General features: G+C 39.5%; 1 protein-coding gene across 1 annotated transcript; it reads right to left on the bottom strand.

The window, feature by feature from the left end:
* Positions 1-1,051: 1,051 nt before the first annotated feature.
* Positions 1,052-4,105, bottom strand: LOC114687838. The gene is made up of 3 exons (XM_037199370.1): positions 4,045-4,105; positions 3,507-3,619; positions 1,052-1,858 (listed from the first exon to the last, which is right to left on the bottom strand). The coding sequence occupies exons 2-3, from the start codon at positions 3,533-3,535 to the stop codon at positions 1,174-1,176; spliced, it is 714 nt and encodes a 237-aa protein (XP_037055265.1). The 5' UTR covers positions 3,536-3,619; positions 4,045-4,105; the 3' UTR covers positions 1,052-1,173.
* Between the last annotated feature and the right edge of the window lie 23,289 nt (positions 4,106-27,394).

The raw sequence follows: 27,394 nt of genomic DNA, 5'->3' as shown, positions 1-27,394 counted from the left end.
TACTCGAATTCCTTTTAATCATGACTCCTGTCTTCAGTGGTATAATGGGAATGATTGTTAGGTCTAGCTTCTTGGTATAACATGAGCAGAGGATTTGAAGTTACACTCCATTTAAAATAATAGCATGCAGCAACAACTCATACCAGTCCTCCTCTGACCAGCATGGCTACCTCAGTTACTTTACACAGATGTCTACCTCATCTTTCTCCTTAGACACTTCTTCTTCTGATAAAATCTCATCCCACACATGATTCTGGAAGATGGGACTAAAGAGAGGGGAATAAAGTGAAAAATACAGCTATTCAATGGAACACTGGCAGTAGTCACTACTCCAAGGGATTAGGCTGTCCATTAGGGAAGACACTGTTTTCCAGTTACACCCAGAAAAGAAATAATGATTCAGACACTCTTCTTAGAAACACAGGCACTAAATTTGAGACAACACTTCCATCCCCTAACTCTCCAATTTGGAGAGGGCATTTCATTGTTTCAATTGGTGCATAAGTTTCTTCTTTGGGATGGAGTAGGTCCAGGACATTATTAGTGACTTAGTCATATTCAGTAGAATCCTCTAATGCTCCTAGATCTTCCAAACAGCTAAGTAGTGCACATAACAAGTTGTTACACCCAGTGATCCCTTTGCCCATCAGAGTAGACTGGACATGCCTGGGGTTTCAGATATTCCCATTAGGGAAAGTCTTCAGACACAGTAGGCATTATCAGTATACAGTTGGCCTTCTTGCCTCCAAGAAAGCAGACCCTTCAGTACTACCAAGGGTAGGAAGTACTGCTCTGCTTTTGACACATATTAGGGCTTAAATGTCTCCAAACCATTCCTGTGGTTTTTTTTCTTCAAGTTTTAATAGCAAACCTCTCACCTTAGCGTTGGTCCTTAGATTTATGCCATTTTCATTTCACCAGTACTTTTGCCTGCCATAGGGAGTTGGCACTATCAGAACACATCATCTTTGCATGTAGAGTTTAGGATATGAATACCTTTAAAGAAGGCAAGACATTCAATACATAGAGAAAGATACAAGTTTCAGACACATTCTGGAAATCAAAATGACATTTTACTTTAAGTGAGTAGAATACTACAAGAGTATCATGTGGGTGTAGGAAATTTGGCCAAGGAGTCACCTGGCACATTTTGCAAATGCCATATCTCTCATTTCAGGCCTTTTGATTGGCTTGTTTGGAAGCAACCTGGGCATTCAGTTTACTCTGTAGTTTCAATGACCTGATTTCAAAGAGGAACATAATCATTGCAAAGAGTGACAAGGTGGCTGTCAGGACCCCTATTGGGAACACATGAGTGTAGTGTTTCTTTATAAGGGCTACTTTCCTAACAGGAAAGGTGGGTGGAAAGTCAAGAGTGGTTTTGCCATAAAGATCTACTACATGGTTCCAGGTCACAGAAAGAGCTGTGCAAAGGCTACTGAGAAGCAGAATTAAGACACAGCACTTGTAGCAGAATATCTGAATCTCAGGGACTGAGGCTCTGATAATGCTAACCCTAATAGCTGCTGAGCTAAAAATCACCACCACAGGTTTTATAAAGATAGCCAATAATATCAGGCTCTGTGCACATCTAAATTCAGGTGAAATGGTCCAGGTCGAGTTGACAGGGCTGTGCACCAGAATCTTGGCCACAGAACCAGAGATGTTAAACTCCTGATGGTAATAAGCTTCCCAGAGTCCAATGTACACAAGCTGAACCACCTTATTTTCAAATTCCCAAAGGCGCCAGTATTGGCTGTTTGCAAGGATTATTCCAAATCCTGAAGATAAGAGGCTGCAGAGGAAGCCAGTCAGTCTGAAGATACACTCCTTCCCCTGTGCAAACCTGGAGATAAGACTGAACAAGTATAGAGTTAATCAATGAACATAAAAGAAGGCTGGAAAACAGAATGAGTCATGATTTAAGAGTATTAAGTACTCACACCTTGTCTATGCTGTCCAAACATTGTGTGTGTGTGTGTGTGTGTGTGTGTGTGTGTGTGTGTGTGTGTGTGTATGTGTGTGTGTGTGTATTTATCAGTGTTCTACACAGAGGTTAAGTATGTATACAAAGCATTGATATTTGTGACTGTGGGAGGAGTTCCTATTGTAAGATGTTTTGGACTATACTTTCACGGTATCCTACAAAGAATGCTTTGTTCTTATTTGTTGACTAGGAATTTCAATACTTGGAATTAAAGGTGAAATACTAGTTTGTAGTAACATTTAAGGTGATGCAGACTGTATCCCTATATTCAAAACAGAACAATTATAAATAACTTTAATGAGTGTTCCGAGCAGAGGGATGCACAAGTAATTGTAGTGGATTATTGCATGATCCTTATAAGAGCACTTTAATATCTGTATAGTTATTTAATATTGCCCTTCAGAAGGAAGAAGCAAGAAGAAACATGATGTAAATCTTATGTGTATGTTGTACATGATGTTCATTTATGTCAATGAATAGCATGCCGGAATATATTCTATAAATATCTGAATATATCTGAGCATAAAATATGCACAGGAAAGGAAAGCTAAGTATATCAAGGGTGATAAATCAGACACTGTCATAATTGTTTAAATACTTTCCTTAAAGTGTTGATCTCTGTAGAAGGGTATGTGTGACATGATATAATTAAAACTAGCCTGGACACAAACATAAACTTCTATTTGTAACTTGATGGTGATATAACTTGTTGGTCTAATGATTTCCTATGACACATGAGGCACTGAATTCACTCTCCAAAACCATAAAACTAAACTATGTATGTAAAAGAAAAGGAATCATGAATATGTGTATTTCATATCTGCTAATTATTCAATATTGCACCTTCAGAATACTGACTTCTTTTGGGTGCAACATATAAAGTATCCTGAGGTATTTTGGGTTAGCCAATGTCATCTTTCACACAAAATTTGCACTTCACATTAACACTATGAAGGAACTTATTTGTGTCTTCTCTCAACTCAGATCCTTGAGTGTAGCAATAAGGAAAAGGAGAAAATCATGCTGACAGGTCCTGATGAATCATTTAGCAGAAAGGAAGAAGGCAACGTCCTTAAATGATTCCAGCATCTGCCTATCTCATTGCTGTCGCACATGAGGAAAATTAAGGGGCCCATAATAGGGCTTCCTTGCCATGGAGCATTATCTATCAGCTACCTACTGTTACAAAGTCTTTTGTGGAATGTGCTTCCTAAAAGAGAAAAGGCTGTAGGTCTATTACTTGGGAAATTACATCAGCAAGATGGATTTGTAATTAATGATGGCTTGGGTACCACCATGAGCTGTTTCTTGCCAAGGCAGGTCTGAGGGATAGGACTGCAGGAGCAGTAAGCTTTGAGGCAGAAATGAAAGCAGGAGGGGGATGATTTTGTACAAGACAAATGAGCTAGCTTGGCAGGATGTGCTGCTGCCCTTGTCTGAACCCCAAGAGCTTCTATCTAGAAGCTTTTTGTTAAGAACCAAGTAGAAAGCCTTCATATATCATATGTTATGTTTTTACCTTTTTGTGTTAGGGGCGAAGTGATCCATTTGGAAGATGACAATATCACAAGTCTTTCTTTAATTCACTGGAAATACTGATCAGAGAGGGAGTCACATGAAGTGGTGAAGCACCTGAGTGAAAGAAGTTCTGTTAGGCACATGTTTCTACTCAGAACAATGCCTTGTTTACTGTTGGACTCTCACAATCCTGTGCATTCATACCTCTGATTTGCTTTGTTTGAACCTATATTAAACACTTCAGGATATTAGTGAGCTTCCAATGATACCAAAACAATTATTATTCTCATTTTATACACAGGGAAATACCAGAGATGCGAATTCCAATTCACAAACTTCAGTGAGGTACACAGATAAATGGGCAGTGCAGACACTGGAGAGTTATTATTCACTTGGGTTTTGCTGTCAGTTATGATGTTCAGAAGGATTTACTCAAATGGAAAACATGATCAATATGTCAGTGGCCTTCTTTGGCATTCTCTGTTTTAAGATATGGAAGGCGATTAATGGAAACAACATGGAAAATATAAAATCTTTACCTTTTTATCTCTCTTCCAGGAAATACAAGTGTTACCGACTGCCAACCTTAAGAGAAGTAACTATACACATTCTTATGTTTCCATGACTACTAGGACTATGTGGTTGGTTCTGAGCAATCAATGGATTCCAAAGGGCACACATAAGATGGCTAGAGTGAATTCTTTAAAATTAGTTTCTTATTAAGTCATGTACCAAATAACCACCGTAACTTATTAGGACACTGTGAAAGCTATTCTTGTTTGTCAACTTGACAAAATCTGAAATTAACTAAAATTCAAATAACTGAACACACATGTGGGGGATTTTTTCTTAATTAAATTTTGAAGTGCAGAGACCCACTTCTAGTCAAGATCTTCCACAGATACACCTTTAATACAGGTATTTTATGATGAAATGATTTACCTATAATCTGGATCACAGATTGTGCTGGTAGCCTATATAAAAGACATGGAATAAATTTGTTTTCTTGTCTTATTGCTCTCACTTTCACTATCAAGTCCATACCTCCACTGGCATTACAGCTTACTTCTTCATGACTCCAACATATATTGAAGACAAGCTCAGATATCCAGCCTTGTTGAGTGAATAACTACTGGATTCTTAGAACTTCTTTTGGTAGAGAGAAATTGTTTGAGTAGCTGGACAACAACCTGCAAGTAATTCTGATAAATCATTGTCATAGATAGACAGACAGACAGGGAGAAAGAAAGATAGAGATAGATAGAGATAGAAATAGATACAATGGTTGATACATATATACAGATATAGATAAAGATACATTTTATAAAAACAGATCCTCTACAGAACCCTGAACAATAAACATTTTAGTATTAGAAGTGGTTCTAGGGAAATACCCAGGAATCCACAAGGATGATATCAACTAACACTCATAGCAATGATGGAGAATAATGAACTTACCTTCCCCTATAATCAGATTAGTGACTACTCTAATTGTCATCATAGAACCTATATCTAGTACCCGAAGAAAGAAGATACAGTGATCCACAACCAAGCACTGGGCTGAGCTCCTAGACTTCAGTTGAGGATGGAACACAGGAGCAAGTGAGGTCAAAATCATGATGGGGAAAACCACAGAGAAAGCTGACCCAAGCTGGTGGGAACTCATGGACTCTGGCCTGTCAGCTGAGGAACATTCATGGGACTGAACTAGGCCCTCTAAATTTGGGTGACAATTTTGTGCCTAGATCTGTTTGTGGAGCCCCTGGCAGTGGTACCAGGTCTTATTCTGGGTGCATGAAATGGCTTTTTGTAACACATTCCTTAGGGAGGGATACCTTGCTCAGCCTTGACACAAGGCAGAAGGGCCTGATCCTGCCTAAACTTAGTATGTCTGACTTTTTTGACTCCCCAAGGGAGGTCTTACCCTCTCTGAGGAATGGATAGGGGGTAGGATTGAGGGAGGTGGGAAGGCAGAGAAGGCAAGTGAGGAGGAACTGAGATTGGTTGATAAAAAATCTCCATAATGGCCTGTACCATAATTTTCAGCAAAGGAAAGGTGAATTTTGAAGTGGCATAACTTCTATGGACCTTTAGTGCTGGCTAATCAATCATGGTGTTTCCAGAAATAGATAAGAAGAAACTGAATGTTTGATCTATCTCAGCAGAAAAATTATCAAATAAATGGAAAGAAGGCTCCATTGGATCATGGCAAAAAGAGATCTCAGTCCATTAATCAATATCCAGACTTGAGCCAGTTTGTAGACCCAAACCCCTTGAATAAATGGAAAGCTAGGTTCCTGAGGAAGGACCTTGATAAAATACCAGAGTTTTATTGTTAGCCTTTCTATGGATCTTCCTCAGAGGGACCTAAGGCCTTTTATAAAGGTGGCTGTACACTGGGGGAACAAGAGCACTGAGACATTATGGCATCTATTGGACACTGGTTCTGAAATAATGCAGATTCCAAAGATCCCAAAAAACACTGAGGCCTCTTAAGCCCTTTGAAGGCAAAACGACTCCATCATATAGATGGCAGACACAGAACTACAGTGTGTGTTGGTCTGATTGACAGGTAGGGCAGAGGCAGGACCAGTCCAGCTGGTCTCTCCCTGGGGCTGGGCAGGATGGTGAATGTCCATGGCCCAGACCTCCCCATTCCACCAGAGAGAAGCACACTGAGCTGGGAGCCTTATCAAAGCAGGGACTCGCTTTATTGCATCAGGAGTGGACTTATATAGGTTGGAGTGATGTGGGGAATAGGGTGAGGATAGCAGGCCAATGAGATGATGCCAACTCAGCAGTTACTAGGCAGAGGCCACTCTAGGTCTGATAGAGCTGAGTACAAAGACAGGTTGCCAAACTCGAGCTAGGCTTGGGTAGTTACACTGGGCCTCACGCCCAGGCCTTATGAGGCCAAACACCTCCCCCCTTTTGTTTTTTGTAAGACATGGCCCCTGTCTTAGGTCATCCCCCACTTGGAGATCTTAGCTGTCATTGAGTACTATGTATCTGAGTAAGAGAGGGGTGTCACTCCATGACCTGTCTCAGGTCATCTCAGCCTGCCTGAGAGCTTACCTGTCATTGGTCAAGTGGAGAACAGAAGAAGGCCACTCATAGGAGGATACCCAACCATGGGAGGGACCAGACTCCTGAGAGACTAATCTTTGGTAGTGTACCTCGACCTGATTTATCTTAATTGACTCTAATCTCTGGGGAATAAATTGTGTGAACTTATTGAACATGCAAGGCCCAATGGTGAGAAGGAAAATGAAGGGTCCAAGGAGGGGAAGTGTGTAGGGTAAGAATCCATGAAGGCCTGTCCACAGAGGACTGTCTTGAAACTCCCACCATCTCCTTTCTAGGTCTTTCTTGAGCCTCTTTACTTATCCTGGACAATCCCCAACTTATTAGAATAGAAGCAGAATTTTTCCTGTAAAAACAAAGACCTCCCCTTTCCACAGTTAGGAGATCTAACCCCTCCTATTCTGGAGGACTACCTCAGCCAGAGAGTCTAACTGACTCTGAAAGTCAAGAATGGTTTTGGAGATGACCTTTACATCATCAATTATCTGAATGGATAACTTTCTGAAAAAACATGTGGTCAGGCTTATCCCAGTGGCTCCTGTGGCCATGTCTGTAGTTACTCCCAGGCAAACAAGGAGAGGTATCATTTGAATGGCCCTCTTAGACATTCCTCCTATGTAGTCAAAAGAGGGTATTGGAGGAGTTTCATCACAGGGAATGATATCCACACTGGTATGAGTATGGCAGGGGCACAAAGGCCTGTCTATGTCCCATTGCTCCTCCACACACAAAACCTGTTCCCATGGGGTAACATACCTGATTAAAAGGGGGGCTATTGCAGTTGCCAGCACAACAGAAAGAAGAGACCTCACCCAAATCATCAGTGTCCATACTATTTTTGTGGTGGAGCCCAGAGACAGGAATTATGGGCAAAACATGGAGGGGCTGCACCTTAATAGATGGGGTAGGGGGCAGCCCAGTGGGGGCATGGTAGAGGAAGCATCAATTTCAAATATGTAAAGTTGGAATGGGAAACATTATCAGGCAATGCAGTGGTCACAGTGGCCTGGGTGGAGGCAGAGCCAACAATTTTCAGCAAGGGAGGGGCTGGTCTGATTGAACATGGAGAAACATGTCTCCAGGATGGGCTGGATATCAGCATCAAGGTTAAGATACCATTTTTGATCAGGGAGGGCTAAGGGGTGGTAGAAGACCTCGAGGAACTCATCTTTAAGCAATTGTTCCATTCTCTTTTGGATCTGTAATTCCCACAACTGGTTCTGCACTCCCTCACCATCAGAGTAACTGATAGGGGCCTCCAATTCCCAGCAAACATGGTTACCAGAGTGGCTGAAACAGGGTTCAGTTTCCCACTGGGTGCCTTCCAGGGCAGAACCAAAAGTACCCGAATGGCCAATGCCATTTCTGGTGGTGAATCAGTAGGTCTTATTATCAGTCTTTCCAATGCATTCACATACCATGGTGTAGCAGGTGGTATGCATGGATCAGTAAAAGGAGGAGCAGGGGCAGGGCCCAGGTTTGCCATTTACAGTGGGTATGATTTTAGGCTTTAGCACACATACCCATTTGTTGGACGCAGAAACCAGGGACCTAGAGGTATCAATGAAATTATAGGCAATTTTAGCACCACAATCTGACTGACTGATGGGAGACCTGCTTATGTATGAAATCTAAAATGTTCTCCCATTGCAGTCACAGGGCTTCCACACCATCTGTTTGGGATGGCTCTGGCATCATGTGGGTTACCACATTTTCCATCATCGGGCTGGACAATTAACATCAGTATCAGAACAAGCAACAGCATCTGCATCTTTGGTCATTTCTGAGGAAGAAGCAAAAAGACTCCCTGGAGCCATCATTATTATTGTCCCCTTGTTGGGGTAAATATTTGAGGCCTCTGGCCAGTACCCAGATTGGTCTCTTTTCATTTTGAGGAAAGACACAACCTAACCCTCTTCCTGCAGTGAGGAGTAGGTCTGGCCCCCTCCAGGCCCCAGTTAAGGGGTCCCTCCAATTGACTCAAATGGTACTGTAGGTAACTGATGAGGACCAATGTTTTTGAAAAGGAGACAAATATTTATCTTCCTTAGAAAAAATTAAAATATTTAAGGTTAATAATGCCTTTCTTAGTTGATCATGTGGGGGTAGAGACCCCCCCTTTTGTTTTCGTAATTGGAACTTAAGTGTTTGGTTGAATCTCTCCACAATGGCCTGACCCCTAAAATTATAGGGTATGTCAGTAGAATGAGAAATTTTCCAGGTGTGTAGGAAATTTATAAAGGCTTTGTCAATAAAGCATGAGTCATTATCTGTTTTGATTTGGCTGGATAAACCAAGGGTGCCAAAGCATTGAAGCATATGACTAATAGCATGCTTGAATTTTTCCCTGGCATGAGCTGATGCCCAACAGGTGCAGAGAAAGTATCTATGGAAAGAAAAACTTACTTAAGCTTTCCAAATGGAGAATAATATGTGACATCAATCTGCCATAGATGATTGGGGCAAAGCCCTTGGGAATTGCTCCCTATCTTTTGGAGGGGAGGAATCTGAAGGAAGGGCTGTCAGGACTTATAGGTACAGACAATTTTTTGAGATCTTTAATTGGTACCTGAGGAAACTTATGTTTCAGGCCTCTCCAGTTAACATGGGTAAGTAGGTGGAAATCTGTGGCCTCAGTAACAGTATTACATTGAGGCATAGAAGCCAGATGGTCAGCCAATTGATTTCCTTTAGAAAGAAATCCCAGCAAATTTTGGTGGCCTCTTACGTGTTGTAAATAAATGGGATTGAGTCTCTGTTTAAGGAGCAAGCCTGTATCATAAGAGGAGAAATGGGGTTGGAATTTAATTTAATATGGGCTTCAACCAGGTTGGGCAAAAAATTTACAACATAAAGGCTATCAGAGAATAGTTTAAATGACTCTGATATGGAATCTAGCACCATAACAACAGCAAACAGCTCCTTAAATTTTGCAGACCTCTACACCTAACAGGAGATTGTTTTTATAGGAATAAGTTCCTCTCCTCTTCCAAGGGGTGGGAACACAACTGGGGAGGCCCCCAAACGTCCCCTGTTGGTAAACACCATAATAACATCAGGGTTTGAGTGGGGCAGAAAAATTCTATGGGGCCTACACTCCATTTATAAGGGCCATAATGGCAATCAACCTTCCTTAGAAACCCCTCAAGGGCTGTGACAGTTCTGTATTATTTCTTTGAAGACAGGTAAAGTCAGTAATTTTAAATGGAAAAATAATGGAATAAGGTTCTTTGCCAAATACCCTGACAAAAATATCCTTGCCCTTACTAATAAATCAACTACCTGGTTGGTCAGGGAGTAAACCCAGGGGGGCTCTACCAACCAAGAGGTGAGCTCAGTGAATGGGCTCCCCCTCTTGTGCTAACAATGCAGTGCATAAGGTTTCCCCAGGAAAAATACACAGGGAGACAGGCAGGTCAGGGTTGAATCTCCTAAGGGCCGCTGTATCAATGGCTTATTGAACTTGTTTCAAGATTTACAAATGATGGGAGGATAAGGTAATCTGGGATGAAAGGTCAAGGCCCATAAGGGGTTCATTTAAAGAGGTTAATTGCTCTGTGGGCACAGAGATCCATAGCCTCAGCCAATTTATCTCTCCCAGCATCTTTTGAAGCTGAGTTAAGGTATAGGTTTCCTGAATAAATAACTGGGGTTTAGCTGGGGAAACTGTATCAAGTGACAGGAGAGTGCCCAGAATTTTAAGGGGGAAATGGACTGTATTTTATCTGGAGCCACCCTAAAATTATGATCTTTTAAAATGGTAAGGCAATTAGTGGTGAGATTCTAAAGGCCCATCAAAGTGGGACTTCCTAGAATAATAACATTCATGTAAATATATAATAAAATCTCGGGGTATCCCATTAGGGAGGAAAAAATATGAGACATAAAGTACTGACACATAGGTGGGCTGTTAGCCATCCTCTGGGGCAAAATAGTCCACTCCAACCTTAAGTCTGGGCCCTGGAAATTGGTAGAGGGCAGGGAGAATGCAAACTTCTCCATATCATCTGGATGTAATGTAATGGAGAAAAAGCAATCCTTAATATCAATGATAGTCAGATAACAGGTATTAGGGATGGCAGATATCCAGGGAAGTACCCTTTGGGAGCATTCCAAATGGGATCATTGTTTCATTGGTTTTTCTTAAGTCATGCAGGAATCTCCAGGAACCATTAGCCTTTTTTATAAAAAAAAAAAAAAAAAAAAAAAAAACAGGCGAGTTCCAGGAGCTGGTGGGCTGGTGGATGGCTGAACATGTCCCAAGGACAACTGTTGTTTAACCAGAGCACCAACTGTTGTAATTTAAAGGATGGTAGAGGCCACTGCTCAACTCATCCAGGTTCCTCAGGTGTCCACTGAATCTTTGGCACCAGGAGACAAGCAGTGTCCCTTAGGACTGGGGTTGAACATTGGAAAAGTCTCATCTGAGCTTCTCAAATAGGGATCATCCCTATAATTGGCGTGTGTTTCCAGCCCCTCCACAAACTGTTGCTGGTACTCTTTAGTGTCAAGCATGTCCTGATAACAGGCCTTATGGTCCGTGGTGATAAAGGCCCCAGCTTCCCCAAGGATGTCCTGGCCAAGAAGGTTGTCAGTTACACCAGGAACCACAAGGGGCTGCACCTCCCTGTGATTACCATCTGGGTCAGTCCAGGACAACCAATTAGCTGTCTCCCATGACATAGAATACCCCTCACACACCAAGCATGTGGGGTCTGGGAACCAACTGCCAGGAGGAGGGGACTTCTTCCTTTCAGATGATCATGTAGTCAGCCCCAGTGTCTATGATAAAATTAAAAGTTTTTCGTTCAATGGTTAGGGTCATCTTGGGCCTTAATCTGGGCACCAAGGGTATGGTCCAGTGGGCTTTGATCACCTCTTTCCCCTTATTTAACAGGGTTGGGGATCATTCCTGGGGGAATTTAAAGGCATCCTTGGAGTTTGAATTTAGATCTACAGTCTTTTGCACAGTGGGGCTCCTTCTTACAACTGGGGCATGGGGTGCAGGGCAGGCCCAATAAGGAGGAACCATGGAGTTGCCCTTATCATGGGTAGGACACTCTCTTTTAAAATGGCCTTCCTCCCCACAACTGAAGCAAGACCATTTTCCTCCCATGGAGACTTGCCAGAGGGCATTGACTAAGGTTGTAATCTGTTCCCTATTAGCTTCCTGCACGGCTATAGCCATGGTCTGGGCCTCATGAGAAGTAGAGTCAACATCTGGGGAGGCCACAATCCATTTGCTAATATCCTGATCTCTCAATCCAGCACAGGCAAGCTTACGATCAGTGTTCATGCATCTGATACCAACATTTTAACAAATTTATCCCTCAGCTTCCCAGGAGGAAACTTTCTCTGGAGACGCTTATTGACCCTTAAAACAAATGTCATTAAGTCCTTGCCTGATCTCTGATGGACCCTGGATGTAGGAGCTTCCATTGGGGCCTTTATCCAATTATTCCCAAGCGGCTATCCCAAGTGCCCTAACCAGATCTTGATAGGTGGCAGGGATAGTGGCCTGCTGGAGGTCAGTGGAGTATATGATGGAGGTACCGGATAGCATTCCAAAGGTGATAGGGATTTAAGGGTTGGATGCTTGATTTCTCTCTGCCTGGACCCTGCACTCCTCTAGATAGAAGGAATCCCATTTCAAGTAGAGAGATCCAGGGAGGACTGCTTTGGCGAGGGCCTTCCAATCCCAAGTGCTCAAGGCCTGATGGGCCAGAACCAGAAGTATAGTCTCAGTGGCTAACTTTTGCCACAATGAAAGTTAACTCCATATGCAGTTCCTTCAATGCCCATATTTTCTCTGAAGTAGATTGGTACTGCCAGGAGCCGACATGTCTCAAAAAAGAAAAATTTCTGAGTTATTAAGACATTATAAATGCCATATTCTGTAGATCTCTAAAGGATTTGAAGATGACCTGTCTATCTAAAATATATCTGCTCAATTTTTAAAACATATGTAATATGACTACAAGTTCTATTGTAATGTCTAACTACTAACTTTCATTTCTTTATATCCTAATAGTTGATAATAATAACTTTTAAGGATCAGAAAATTGCATTACATTGTTAAATGAATGGTATAAATACAATTAGAAATATACATATAGCATTTTCAAACAATATCAATTTCAAATTTGTGTACAATATAAAACAATCCAATCCAATGTAAAGTATTTAAAACTAATAATTGTCTTTTTCTCTTTCTTTTCCTTTTCTTTTTTTTTATTTTTTTAAACAAGAACCTTAAATCTAATCTCCTCTGCTTAGTTCTTTTCATAACCCTTGATAACAACTTGCAACCAATGCCCTAAACAATGAAAATTATCCCAGACCCAAAACCAATTAAAAGACCAAAAAACCACCAGCCCCACACCACCTCTTTGGGAATGTGGACGTCGTAATCTTAAAATTGGTTCCTGCTTGGTATGGGCTAAGGTATCTTTATCCTGAAAAGAAAAATTTTAGGTTAGTTGTCAAATTCGAGGAAAGGTAACTATATCCTTCGTTATCCAGTCTGTGTATAATGCCAAAGTTCAAGGTTTATCTCAAGTCCTTATTCAAGTAGACTTTGAGACTGGATCATCTCAGCTAGCCCTATCAAAATTGCTCTGAGCACTTTGTAGTTCAAAGCTGATCTGTAGATGATGTTTGTCAGCTTAGTGATATTATTATTGTCCATGTGGAATTGTTGTTGTGGGGCCCCATCTTCTTCCTGGAGACTTCAGTTGATGTTAGACCTGGCTGTGATTTCCTGCAGAAAATTGATAAGAGACTCAAACACAAAGACATATATATGCAGCTAATTGAAGCCTTTTTTCTAGAATTAGTTAGTACTCTATATGAGCATTCATATCTTACAGTTTAATATATATAGATATATATATATATAAATTTTTTAAATTTTATTTTATTTTACAATATCATTCAGTTCTACATAACAGCCACAGATAACCTTTTTCTCTGCCTTCCTGCCCCCCTCTCTTTCCCCCCAGCCCACTCACCATTCCCACCTCCTCCAGGGCAAAGCCTCCCCCAAGCACTGAGATCAACCTGATAGACTCACTCCAGGCAGGTCCAGTTCAATCCTCCCAGACTGAGCCACACGTCCCAGCATAAGTCCCAGAATTCAAACAGCTAACTCATGCAATGAGCCCAGGACCTGGTACAACTGCCTAGATTCCTCCCAAACAGATCAAGCCAATCAACTGTCTCACCTATTCAGAGGGCCTGATCCAGTTGGGGGCCTCTCAGCCTTTGGTTCATAGTTCAAGTGTTTCCATTAGTTTGGCTGTTTGTCTCTGTGCTTTATCCAACTATGGTTTCAACAATTCTCGCTCACATAAACCCTCTTCTTTCTTGCTAATTAGACTCCCGATGCTCCACCCAGGGCCTAGCCATGGATGTCTGCATCCAGATTCCTCAGTCCTTGGATGGGGTTTCTGGTACAACTATTAGGGTGTTTGGCCATCCCATCACCAGAGTATGTCAGTCCCGGCTGTCTCTCGACCATTGCCAGCAGTCTTTTGTGGAGGGATCTTTGTGGATTTCTGTGGACCTCTTTAGTACTTTGTTTCTTCCTTTTCTCATGTGGTCTTCATTTACCATGGTCTCCTATTCCTTGTTCTCCCTCTCTGTTCTTGATCCAGCTTGGATCTCCCACTTTCTTTCCCTCAACCCTCACCCTTCATTGCTCCCACTCATCTCTAGGTGGTTCATGTAGATCTCAGCCATTTCTCCATCATTGGGCGATACTCGTGTCTTTCTTGGGGTCCTGTTTTCCAGGAAGCCTCACTGGTGATATGAGCAGCAGTCCATTCAATCTTGTTCCACATCTAGTATCCTCCTATGAGTGAGTACCATACCATATTTGTCTTTCTGAGTCTGGGTTACCTCACTCAGGATGATTTTTTTCTAGATTGATTCATTTGCCTGCAAACCTCATGATGTCATTGTTTTTCTGTGCTGAGTAGTATTCCATTGTGTATATGTGCCACAATTTGTTTATCCATTCTTCAACTGAAGGGCATCTAGGTTGTTTCCAGGTTTTGGCTATTACAAACAATGCTGATATGAACATAGCTGAGCAAGTGCCCTTGTGGTATGATTGAGCATTTCTTGGGTATATGCCCAAGAGTGGTATAGCTGGATCTTGGGGGAGATTGATTCCCAATTTTCTAAGAAAGCACCATATTGATTTCCAAAGTGGCTGTACAAGCTTGCATTCCCACCAGCAGTGGAGGAGAGTTCCCCTAGTCCACATCCTCTCCAGGATAAAGTGTCTTCAGTGTTTTTGATCTTAGCCATTTTGACAGGCGTAAGGTGGTATCTCAGATTTGTTTTGATTTGCATTTCCCTGATGATTAGGGATGTTGAGCAATTCCTTAAATATCTTTCAGCCATTTGAGTTTCCTCTGTTGAGAATTCTCTGTTTAGTTCTATAGCTCATTGGACTGTTGGTCGTTTTGATGTCTAATTTCTTGAGTTCCTTATATATTCTGGATATCAGTCCTCTGTCAGATGTGGGGTTGGTGAAGATCTTTTCTCATTCTGTAGGCTGCTGCTTTGCCTTGTTGACCGTATCCTTTGCTGTACAAAAGCTTCTCAGTTTCAAGAGGTCCCATTGATTGATTGTTTCTCTCAGTGTCTGAGTTACTGGTGTTATATTTAGGAAGTGATCTCCTATGCTAATGCATTCAAGACTACTTCCTACATTCGCTTCTAGCAGGTTCAGAGTAGTTGGATTTATGTTGAGGTCCTTGATCCACTTGGACTTAAGTTTTGTGCACGGTGACAGATATGGATCTATTTGTAGCCTTCTACACATTGATATCCAGTTATGCCAGCACCATTTGTTGAATATGCTTTCTTTTTTCCATTGTACACTTTTGACTGCTTTGTCAAAAATTATATATTCATAGGTGTGCAGGTTAATGTCAGAGTCTTCGATTCGATTCCATTGGTCCACATGTCGTTTTTCATGCCAATACCAAGCTGTTTTAGTACTTTAGCTCTATAGTAGAGCTTGAAGTCAGGGATTGTGATGCCTCTAGAGGTTGTTTTATTATGCAGGATTCTTTTGGCTATCCTGGGTTTTTTGTTTTTCCACAAAATTTTTAAATTTTGATTTAAAATTTATACTTTAAGAAAAGTGTAAAGAATCAGAATAGAATCAAATAGTTGAGATTAGTAATAGAATAGTCCCTTAAATTTTTTTGATTTTTCTCCTGTCCCATAGCAGAAGATGGCTCTTTTCTTCTGGCATGATACAGGAAGTTTGCATTTTCCTTTTAACAACATGCTCAACTGCAAAGAAGGAGAGAGCCATTCTCCAACTCCAAAGTCAGCTTTAACTTTTAAAGAATAATAGTGTTAAAATTTTTTTTTTTGGTTTTTCAAGACAGGGTTTCTCTGTGTAACTTTGCACCTTTCCTGGAACTCGCTTTGGAGACCAGGCTGGCCTCGAACTCACAGAGATCCACCTGCCTCTGCCTCCCGAGTGCTGGGATTAAAGGCGTGTTCCACCACCGCCCGGCCTATGTTTTAAATTTTTTTAGAGAAGAGCAGAAACAAACATTTAGGAAGACTTATACATTTTTTAGATGATATACTCATATGCCATTTCACTGTGTTTCCTGGGATGGGTGATTTTTCCCTTTTCTTCAGTTATCTCATTTGTCCAGTTTTCTTCAGATTCCTTAACCTTCATTCCCCTAAAAGACAAGAACAAAAACCTTTCCCCAAGACTAATTTTGGGGATGTTCCCTTTCATCAAGTTATTATCTGATTAAATGAAAAGGCATGTGTTGATGGTATAAGTTAGGTTTAATTGGATGGTCATGCTGGTTGATGAACTATCACCTCCTCTAATTAAGATGTCTCTCTTGTTCAAATTGAACCTTTATCAATTTTGATGGTATCCACAGCTTATCTTCTCCTGTAGAAACAAAAGAAAAACCTCATCCCCAATGTAACACATATCCTGGTTTCCATTCTAAGGTTAGCACATCCTTAAAGTATATAGGCTGATTTAATTCTATAGTTTTTTTTCTGTTATCCAATGTCTCTCTACAGCAATTGTTCCTTTCTCATTGGCACTGGGAAAATTCAAAGTGAATAGAGCATTATGCAGTCTATTTCTGGGAGTATTTGTTACCACTTTCGGTTTATTTAGCATATCCTTTAGAATTCTGTTTCATCTTTTGATAACTGCTTGACCTGAAGGATTATGTGGTATACCTGTAATATGCTTTATATTGTAATAATAAAAAACTGTAGCCGGGCGGTGGTGGCGCACGCCTTTAATCCCAGCACTTGGGAGGCAGAGGCAGGCGGATCTCTGTGAGTTCGAGGCCAGCCTGGGCTACCAAGTGAGTTCCAGGAAAGGCTCAAAGCTACATAGAGAAACCCTGTCTCGAAAAACCACAAAAAAAAAAAAACTGTTTCATTTAACAGAGATATATGCTGGAGCATTGTCAATTTTAATTTGAGCAGTTATAACCATGATGGCCATAACTTCTAGCAAATGAGTGATTACAAAATCAGTTTTTTCAGAAAGAAAAGCAGTTGCCCATAGAAATCCTGAATAAGTATCGATGATATGATATACATATTTCAATTTTCAAAATTCTGCAAAGTGAAAGACGTCCATCTGCCAGATTTTATTCTTCTGAGTACCCTTTGGGTTACTGTTGCTGGAGGGCTTCTCTCCAGGTTCCACCAAACCCCACAGTCCCACAATCCATGTATAAAATAATCACTCAGACACTTATATTACTTATAATCTGTATGGCTGTAGATGTAACCAACCGTCTTATTAAATAAGAAATACAAAATCAATGTAAAAGAGAAAGCCAAAAGGTCAGAGGTCAGAGCTCAGAGATAAAATCTCACCTTTCCTCCTGCAGTGGTCTTAGCTTCCTGAAAGAGAGGTATTTCCCTGTGTGTAAGTCGTTTTTAAGTCATTCTGCCTTCTCATTGGTTGTAAACACAAACATGTGACTGCCTCATCACTGTCTGAATGTACAGCCCCCCAGGTCTCAAAGGCATATGTCTCCAATGCTGGCTGTATTGCTGAATACACAGAGATCTATGGGATTAAAGGCGTGTGCCACCACCGCCACACTCTGTCTATGGCTCTAATAGCTCTGACCCCCGGCCAACTTTATTTATTAACATACAATCAAAGTCACATTTCAGTACAATTAGAATACCACCAGATTTCCCCTTTTCTATTTTAACAAAAAGAAAAAAAGCAAATGGTTATAACTAACATAAGAAAAACTATATATAAAAGTACAATAACTATATACAATTTGTACTAGTAATAAATACCTAAACAGGTACTTGACAAATCATAGAAAATAATTCCATTATCTACCCTATTTTGGTAAATCCAAGACGTATCTAATGCAATTTCTATCCTAATTAATTGTCAACTATAACTAACTAATCTTCAAACATAACTAACTAATCTTCAACTCCCTCAAAGACCCAAGAAGGGAATAATATTAGCTAACAAAAATAAAAACAGGAAGTGCATGCAAGCAACTTCCAAAAAATTTGAGTTGACAGAAACAGCCAGCTGCCTGGGCAGTCACCTGAGGTTTCTCCACAGTGTTGGGGCATCATCGTCAGCCTATAGGCTTAGCGTATCTGACAGACTCATTTGTGAAGTAGGATGTACACAAGGCCAACAGCTCAACCTCACATTGGGTGAGAGTAGTCCATGTACCAGAAACACCTGAATTCCACTAGTGTCCTGTCATGATTCAGGATTTAAAATTCTGGAAATTGTTGAGAGTTTTTGAATTCGGCTGTCCATTCTTCTTGGCTGTGTATATATAGCTTCATCTCAGCATCCCCTTCTTCTCCACATCCCTCTATTAAATGCCAGTCTACTATCGAGAGTGTGAGCTCTCAGCTGCTGTTCCATTGCACAACAGAAGCCATCGGCCCTCTGCCTGTTAAGCTGCCTTCAAAGAAAAGGGCACTGAACCTTTTCCAGATTGCAAAGGCCACTTAAGGGATGGGGCCATATTGTCCTGGCCTCAGAAGATGCCTTTTGATAAAGACCTAACCACACTTTTGGCAAGAATCAGTAGTACTTTGTTTTGTGTTCTGTCTGTCCATTTTGTCCTGTTGATTCAAGGATACTTTGTTGTCCAGTGGCTAACTTTTGCCACAATGAAAGTTGACTCCATATGCAGTTTTTGCAATGCCCATATTTTCTCTGAAGTAGATTGGTACTGCCAAGAGCCGACATGTCTCAAAAAAGAAAAATTTTCTAAGTTATTAAAACATTTTAAATGCCTTATTCTGTAGATCTCTGAAGGGTTTGAAGATTACTTGTCTAAAACGACTCTGCTCAATTTTTAAAACATATCTAATACGACTACAAGTTCTATTATAATGTCTACTAACTTTCATTTCTTTATATCCTAATAGTTGATAATAATAACATCCAAGGATCAGAAAATTGCATTACTTTATTAAATGAATGGTATGAATACAATTAGAAATATACATATAGCATTTTCTAACAATATCAGTTTCAAATTTGTATACAATATAAAACAATCCAATCCAATGTAAAGTATTTAAAACTAGTAATTGTTTTTTTCTTTTCTTTCTTTCTTCCTTCCTTTCTTTTTTTTAAACAAGAACCTTAAATCTAATCTCCTTTGCTTAGCCTTTTTCCTAACCCTTGACAACAACTTGTAACCAACCCCCATAAACATTGAAAATTATCCCAGAACCAAAACCCATTAAAAAGACCAAGGAACCACCCGCCCCACACCACCTCTTTGGGAATGTGGGCATCGTATTCTTAAAATTGCTTCCTGCTGGGTATGGGCGAAGTTTTCTTTATCCTTGTAGTTCAAAGCTGATTAATGGATGATGTTTGTCAGCTTAATGATATTATTATTTTCCACGTGGAATTGTTGTTGTTGTGTGGCCCCATCTTCTTTCTGGAGACTTCAGTTGATGTTAGGCCTGGCCATGATTTCCAGCAGAAAACTGATAACAGACTCTAACACAAAGACATACATATGCAGCTAATTGAAGCCTTTTTTTCTAGAATTAGTTAGTACTCTATATGACGATTTGTATCTTAACAAAGTTTAAAATGTATGTATATATATATATGTTAATCTTGTAAATTTTGATATAAAATTCATACTTTAAGAAAAGTTTAAAGAATCAGAATAGAATCAAAGAGTTGAGATTAGTAATAGAATAGTCCCTTAATTAATTTGGCTTTTGTCCTGTCCCATAGCAGAAGATGGCTCTTTTATTCTGGCATGATACAGGGAGTTTGCATTTTCCTTTTAACAACATGCTTGAGTTTAAAGGAGGAGAGAGATATTCTCCAACTCCAAAGTCAGCTTTAAATTTTAATTGAACTGGGATTATTAGAAGACCAATAGTGTTAAATCTTTAGAGAAAAGCAGAAACAAACATTTAGGAAGACATAAAATTTTTTAGATAATATATACACATATGCCGTTTCACTCTGTTTCTTGGGATAGATGATTTGAACTTTTCTTCAGTTGTCTCATTTGTCCAGTGTTCTTCAGATTCCTTAACCTTCATTCTCCTAAAAGACAAAAACAGAAACCTTTCCCCATTACTAATTTTGGGGATGTTCCTTTTTTGGCAAATTATTATCTGATTAAATGCAAAGGCATGTGTTATTGATGAAAGTTAGTTTAAATTGGATGCTCATGCTTGTTCATGAACTATCACCACCTCTAAATAAGAGGTTTCTCTTGTTCAAATCGAACCTTTATCAATTTTGATGGTACCCACAGCTTATCTTCTCCTGTAGAAACAAAAGCAAAACCTCGTCCCCAATGTAATGCATACACTGGTTTCCATTCTGAGGTCAGCACAACTTTAAAGTATATAGGCTGATTTAATTCTGTAGTTTTTTTCTATTATCCAATGTCTCTCGGCAGCTGTTGTTCCTTTCTCATTGGCATTGAGAAAATTAAAAGTTAGAAGAGCATTATGCAGTCTAGTTCTGGGGGATTTTGTTACCCCTTTCTGTTTATTTAGCATATCATTAAGAGTTCTGTTAGATGTTTTTATAACTGCTTGACCTGTAGGATTATGTGGTATGCCTGTGATATGCTTTATATTGTAATAAGCAAAAAAACTGTTTCATTTTAACAGAGACATATGATGGAGCATTGTCAGTTTTGATTTGTGCAGGTATACCCATGATGGACATAACTTCTAGCAAATGAGTGATTACAGAATCAGCTTTTTCAGAACTCAAAGCAGTTGACCATTGAAATCCTGAATAAGTATCAATGGTGTGGTGTACATATTTCAATTTTCCAAATTCTGCAAAGTGAAAAACGTCCATCTGCCAGATTTCATTCATCTGAGTACCCTTTGGGTTATATCCTGCTGGTAATGGCGTTTGATTGTAGAACGAAGGAACAAATACGACATTTCTTTACTATTTCTTTGGCTTGTTGCCAGGTTATGGAAAAATCCTTTTTTAAGCCTTTACTATTGACATGATATTTTTTATGAAATTCTGAGGCCTCTAGCACATTTCCTATCAATAATTTATCAATCTCACCATTGCCTTGTGCTAGAGGGCCTGGCAGACCAGTATGGGATCAAATGTGAGTTATATATAAAGGATGATTCCCTTTCCTGATTGTATCTTGTAATTGAATAAATAGTGAAGTTAATTCTGAAGCATCAGGGATAAAGTCGGCAGTCTCAGTATGTAACACCACTCTTTCAGAACACTGAGAGTCAGTTACTATGTTGAGAGGTTCTGAAAAATCCATTAATACCAACAGAATAGCATACAATTCTGATTTTTGAACTGAATTATACAGACTTTGAACCACTTTACTTAAATTTTCTGATTTGTAACCTGTCTTTCCTTCTTTGTTGGTATCTATATAAAATGTACAAACTCCAGATATGGGTTTTTGACATACAATTCGAGGCAAGATCCAATCAGCTCTCTTTATAAGATCAATTCTATCACTTTTGAGATATTTGCTACTAATTTCTCTCAAAAAATTACTGCAAGCTCTTTGCCAAGGTTCACTTTCTGTCCATAATTTTTCAATGTCCTCCTTAGTTAATGGTACGGCAATTTCTGCTGGGTCTATTCCTGCTAATTGATGTAGTCTCAATTTTCCTTTGCAAATCAAGTCAGAGATTTTTTTCCACATAAGTTTTTAATTTTTTATTTGGTTTATTTGGTAAAAATATCCATTCCAATATAATATCTTCCCTCTGCATTAATATTCCAGTAGGAGAACACCTAGAATGTAAAATAACCAAAATGCAATCCAGCTTTGGATCAATACGATCCACGTGCCCTTCATGTACTTTCTTTTCTACCAAGGCCAATTCTTTCTCAGCTTCAGGTGATAATTCTCTTGGACTATTTAAGTCTTTGTCAACTTCTATGGTTTTGAACAAATTAGTCAGTTCATCATTTTTTAACCCAACAATATTTTGTAGATGAGAAATATCTCCAAATAATCTTTGAAAGTCATTAAGAGTCTGTAGTTGATCTCTCCTAATTTGTACCTTTTGTGGTCTAATTTTTTGTAGCTCTATTTTATATCCTAAATAATTAATAGAATCTCCTCTTTGTATCTTTTCAGGAGCAATTTGTAATCTCCAGCAAGGTAAAAATTTCTTTACTTCTTCAAACATTCTTTCTAAAGTATCTGCATTTGAGTCAGCTAGTAAAATATCATCCATATAATGATAAATTATAGATTTAGGAACTTTTTTATGTATCACTTCCAATGGCTGTTGTACAAAATATTGGCACAGAGTTGGGCTATTCAACATTCCCTGTGGGAGGACGCTCCATTGAAATCTTTTAACCGGTTGAGAATTATTATAAGTAGGCACTATAAAAGCAAATCTTTCTCTGTCTTTTTCTTGTAAGGGTATTGAAAAGAAACATTCTTTTAAATCAATAACTATGAGAGGCCATCCTTTTGGTAACAGAGTAGGCAAAGGCATCCCAGATTTTAGTGAACCCATTGGTGAATTACTTTGTTAATTGCTCTAAGGTCTGTTACCATTCTCCATTTACCAGATTTCTTTTTAATAACAAATACAGGAGAATTCCAAGGGCTGGTTTATTCTTCAATACGCTGAGCATTTAACTTTTCTTCTACCAGCTCTTCTAAAGCCTGGAGTTTCTCTGTTGTTAAAGGCCATTGCTGGACCCATACAGGCTTGTCTGTTAACCAATTTAAAGGTAGAGCTGTTGGTGTCTTTGGCAGATCATCAGTTTTTGTGCCCTGTTTTTGTATAATATGGATGGCTGGTGACCATTCATTAGAACAATATCTTCTAATATTTCTCTCAGTAACATGTGCTAGTTTATGATTTGTTTCTGAGATTGGAGGGATGTTAATCTGAGTATTCCATTGTTGCAACAGGTCTCGACCCCACAGGTTCATAGTTATGTTAGCCACATATGGTTTTAATTTTCCTCTCTTTTCTTCTGGACCTATACATTCAAGCCATCTTGCACTCTGTTTCACCTGAGATAATGTCCCAATTCCTAAGAGTTGAACATTTACCTCCTGAAGAGGCCAAGTTGGATGCCAAAATTCTGGTGCAATTATGGTAACGTCCACACCTGTGTCTACCAGACCAGACAACAAAACACCATTTATTTTTACTGTTAATTTTGGTCTTTGTTCATTAATAGAAGTTTGCCAAAAAAAATCCTTATGTTTTCTCCTGAATTTTCTATTCTCTCTGTTTCATCATCCTCACCAGCATGATTTATTCTAATAGGCATTTGGTTATTTAATCGCTCAGAGGAGGGATTTACTCTATGGCTGAGGAAAGGTTTGAATTGGATTTGCAATGGGGGCCTGTGTGAGGCCCCTCTGGGAGTTTCCGGAACACTGAGGCAAAGGATTACCCTGTCTGTCCTTTGTTGATCTACATTCGTTTGTCCAGTGTTTTCCCTTACCACACCTTCTGCATACTCTAGAAGAAAGGGACATTCTGTTGCCATTGTTCCTTGAAGAAACATTGTTTCTAGAAATGACCTGTTTACACTCCCTTTTCAAATGCCCTTGCTTTCCACATCCAAAACATCTAACATTCCTCAAACCTGTTGAAATTGCTTCTCCTACCCCTCATCATGCTCATCAGCATCAACATTAACTGTTTCTCTAATCCAATCTTCCAAAGGTGCAGATCTTGCCCTTAATGGCCTGATTATTCTTTTGCATGCTGCATTCGCATTCTCAAAGGCCAAAGATTCAATTATTGCCTTACTAGCTTCTGAAACCGAGAACATTCTCTTTACTGCTGAAGCCATTCTTTGTAAAAAAAATCTGTAAAAGATTCTTTTGGTCCTTGCATAACCTTTGTAAATGACTCAGTTTTTTCCTGGTTCCTCCACTCTGTCCCATGCATTCAAGTCTGCCATTCTACATAAAATTAGGGTTTGGACATCGTATAAACATTGTGTTTGTACTGAATCATATTGGCCTTCTCCAATAAGATGATCCTGGCAAACTTGTATTCCTTTATCCCTCCATTGTTTTTCTATGTTTTTAGCCTCATCCTTGAACCACGTTAGAAATTGAAGTCTCTGGCTTGGTTCCAGAACAGCTTGTGCAAGGTCCTGCCAGTCCTGTGGTACAATCCTATTATATGTTGACCAAGAGTTTAACATTTGCTTTACATATGGGGAATGCATGCCATAAGATACTATTGTTTCCTTAAACCTTTTTAAATCCAACATTTCAATTGGAGCCCAAATATTTTGTGTAGCCATTTGATTAGGCATCTGCTGTACGGTTACAGGATAAATTAAGGGTGACTTTGTGAAAACAGGCTTTCTTTCTGTAACCTTATGATCCAGACTTGAAACAACTTTGCTGTTAATTTCTTCTGTCTGAATTTTTACAGGTTTAACAAGTTTTTCTAAAGCTGTCATCCTGGCACTTAAATTGACTATGTTTTTAAACTGCAAAAGGAGGATAAGCATAGTGATAAACTGCATAATTCCAACAATACTAATCTTCTCATATAGTTGTTCCATAGTCAGACTGCCTAAAATTTTGAACAAAACCCAATTTTCTTCCAATGTACACATAAAACCCATTTTTTTAATGTAGAAAAAAATTCCCTTTTAAATAGTTTCCTTTAAAATATCTGATATGTTGTGACTTACCAAATCTGCGTAGAACAGTAGATATCGGAGGAGATTTTCAAAACAGTCACCTAGTGTCCGAGGTGTAAATCCAGAGAGAGAGAGAGAGAGAGAGAGAATGCACAAGAAAGCTTAGCCGGCTAAAGCTTAAATCCAGCCACATGTTCCCTCTTGAGCCGAGTCAAGGTTTGGCTCTGGCTTCCTTAAGCTCTGACCATGTGTGTTGGCTTTATAAGCGGGGCCCTGTTTGGCAGGGCAGGTCTGAGTTGTTTGTAGGACTGGCTTTAAGCAAGCAGCTCACAGTTAGTCCAGCCTGAGGCCAAGCAGACCTAGGTCCGGGCTAGGGAGCCAACTGCCTGGCCTGCCACCCTTGCAGGAAAGCAGACCTGCCACCAAGCCAAGCATTTTTTAATGGATTCTTGTCACGTTGGCCGCCAGATGTAGATGTAATCAACCGTCTTATTAAATGAGAAACACAAAACCAATGTAAAAGAGAAAGCCAAGAGGTCAGAGCTCAGAGCTAAAATCTCACCCTTCCTCCTGCGGTGGTCTTAGCTTCCCAAAAGAGAGCTATTTCCCTGTGTGTAAGTCGTTTCATAGTCATTCTGCCTTCTCATTGGTTGTAAACCCAAACACGTGACTGCCTCCTCACTGTCTGTATCTACAGCCCCCAGGTCTGAAAGGCATATGTCTCCAATGCTGGCTGTATCCCTGAACACACAGAGATCTATGGGATTAAAGGCGTGTTCACTTTCTGTCCATAATTTTTCAATGTCCTCCTTAGTTAATGGTATGACAATTTCTGCTGGGTCTATTCATGCTAATTGATGAAGTCTCAATTTTCCTTTCCAAATCAAGTCAGGGATTTTTTCCACATAAGTTTTTAATTTTTTTTTTTTTTGGTTTATTTGGTAAAAATACCCATTCCAATATAATAGCTTCCCTCTGCATTAATAATCCTTTAGGAGAATGCCTACAAAATAAAATAACCAAAATGCAATCCAGCATTGGATCAATACGATCCACGTGCCCTTCATGTACTTTCTTTTCTACCAAGGCCAATTCTTTCTCAGCTTCAGGTGATAATTCTCTTGGACTATTTAAGTCCTTGTCACCTTCTAAGGTCTTGAACAAATTATGCAATTCATCCTTTTTTTACTCCAACAATAGTTTGTAGATGAGAATTGTCTCCAAATAATCTTTGAAAGTCATTAAGAGTCTGTAGTTGATCTCTCCTAATTTGCACCTTTTGGGGTCTAATTTTTTGTAGCTCTATTTTATATCCTAAATAATTAATAGAATCTCCTCTTTGTGTATTTTTTCAGGAGCAATTTGTAATCCCCAGAAAGGCAAAATTTTCTTTACTTCTTCAAACATTCTTTCTAAAGTATCTGCATTTGAGTCAGCTAGTAAAATACCATCCATATAATGATAAATTATAGATTTAGGAACTTTTTTATGTATCACTTCCAATGGTTGTTGTACAAAATATTGGCACAGAGTTGGGCTATTCAACATTCCCTGTGGGAGAACCCTCCATTGAAATCTTTTAACCCATTGAGAATTATTATAAGTAGGCACTTTGAAAGCAAATCTTTCTCTGTCTTTTTCTTGTAAGGGTATTGAAAAGAAACTGTGGCTGGTGACCACTCATTAGAATAATATCTTCTAATATTTCTCTCAGAAACATGTGCTAGTTTATGATTTGTTTCTGAGATTGGAGGGATGTTAATCTGAGTATTCCATTGTTGCAACAGGTCTCGACCCCACAGGTTCATAGTTATGTTAGCCACATATGGTTTTAATTTTCCTCTCTGTCCTTCTGGACCTATATATATTTGAGCCATCTTGCACTCTGTTTCACCTGAGATAATGTCCCAATTCCTAAGAGTTGAACATTTACCTCCTGAAGAGGCCAAGTTGGATGCCAAAATTCTGGTGCAATTATGGTAACGTCCACACCTGTGTCTACCAGACCAGACAACAAACACCATTTATTTTTATTGTTAATTTTGGTCTTTGTTCATTTACATAAATTTGCCAAAAATTTTTCTTTATGTTTTTTTCCTGAATTTTCTGTTCTCTCTGTTTCACCATCCAACCAGCATGATTTATTCCAATAGGCATTTGGTTATTTAATTTCTCTGAGTAGGGGTTTCCTCTACAACTGCAGGAAAGCTTTGAACTGGATTTGCTGTGGGGGCCTGACTGAGGCCCCTCTGGGAGGTTCCTGAAGACTGAGGCAAAGTATTACCTTGCCTGTCCCTTGTTGATCTACATTTGTTGGTCCAGTGTTTTCCCTTACCACACCTTCTGCATACTCCAGAAGGAAGGGGCATTCTGTTGCCATTGTTTCTTGAAGAAAAAATGTTTCTAGAAATGACCTGTTTACAGTCCCTTTTCAAATGTCCTTGCCTTTCACATCCAAAACATCTAACATTCCTAAAACCTTTTGAAATTGCTTCTCCTACCCACATATCATCATAGTCATGAGCCTCAACATTAAATGTGTCTCTAACCCAATCTTCCAAGGATGCAGGTCTTGCCTTTATTGGCCATATTATTCTTCTGCATGATGCATTCGTGTTCTCAAAGGCCAAAGAATCAATTATTAT

Source organism: Peromyscus leucopus, chromosome X (genome assembly GCF_004664715.2).
Source record: "Peromyscus leucopus breed LL Stock chromosome X, UCI_PerLeu_2.1, whole genome shotgun sequence".
Taxonomy (NCBI): Eukaryota; Metazoa; Chordata; class Mammalia; order Rodentia; family Cricetidae; genus Peromyscus; species Peromyscus leucopus.
This window is presented reverse-complemented; position numbering and strand designations above follow the sequence as displayed.

Coding starts and splice junctions, on each gene's coding strand:
- LOC114687838 (XM_037199370.1), bottom strand. CDS start 3,535: ATGGATCACTTCGCCCCTAACACAAAAAG. Junction 1,859..3,506: donor TTCGCCCCTAACACAAAAAG/GTAAAAACATAA, acceptor ATACTTGTTCAG/TCTTATCTCCAGGTTTGCAC.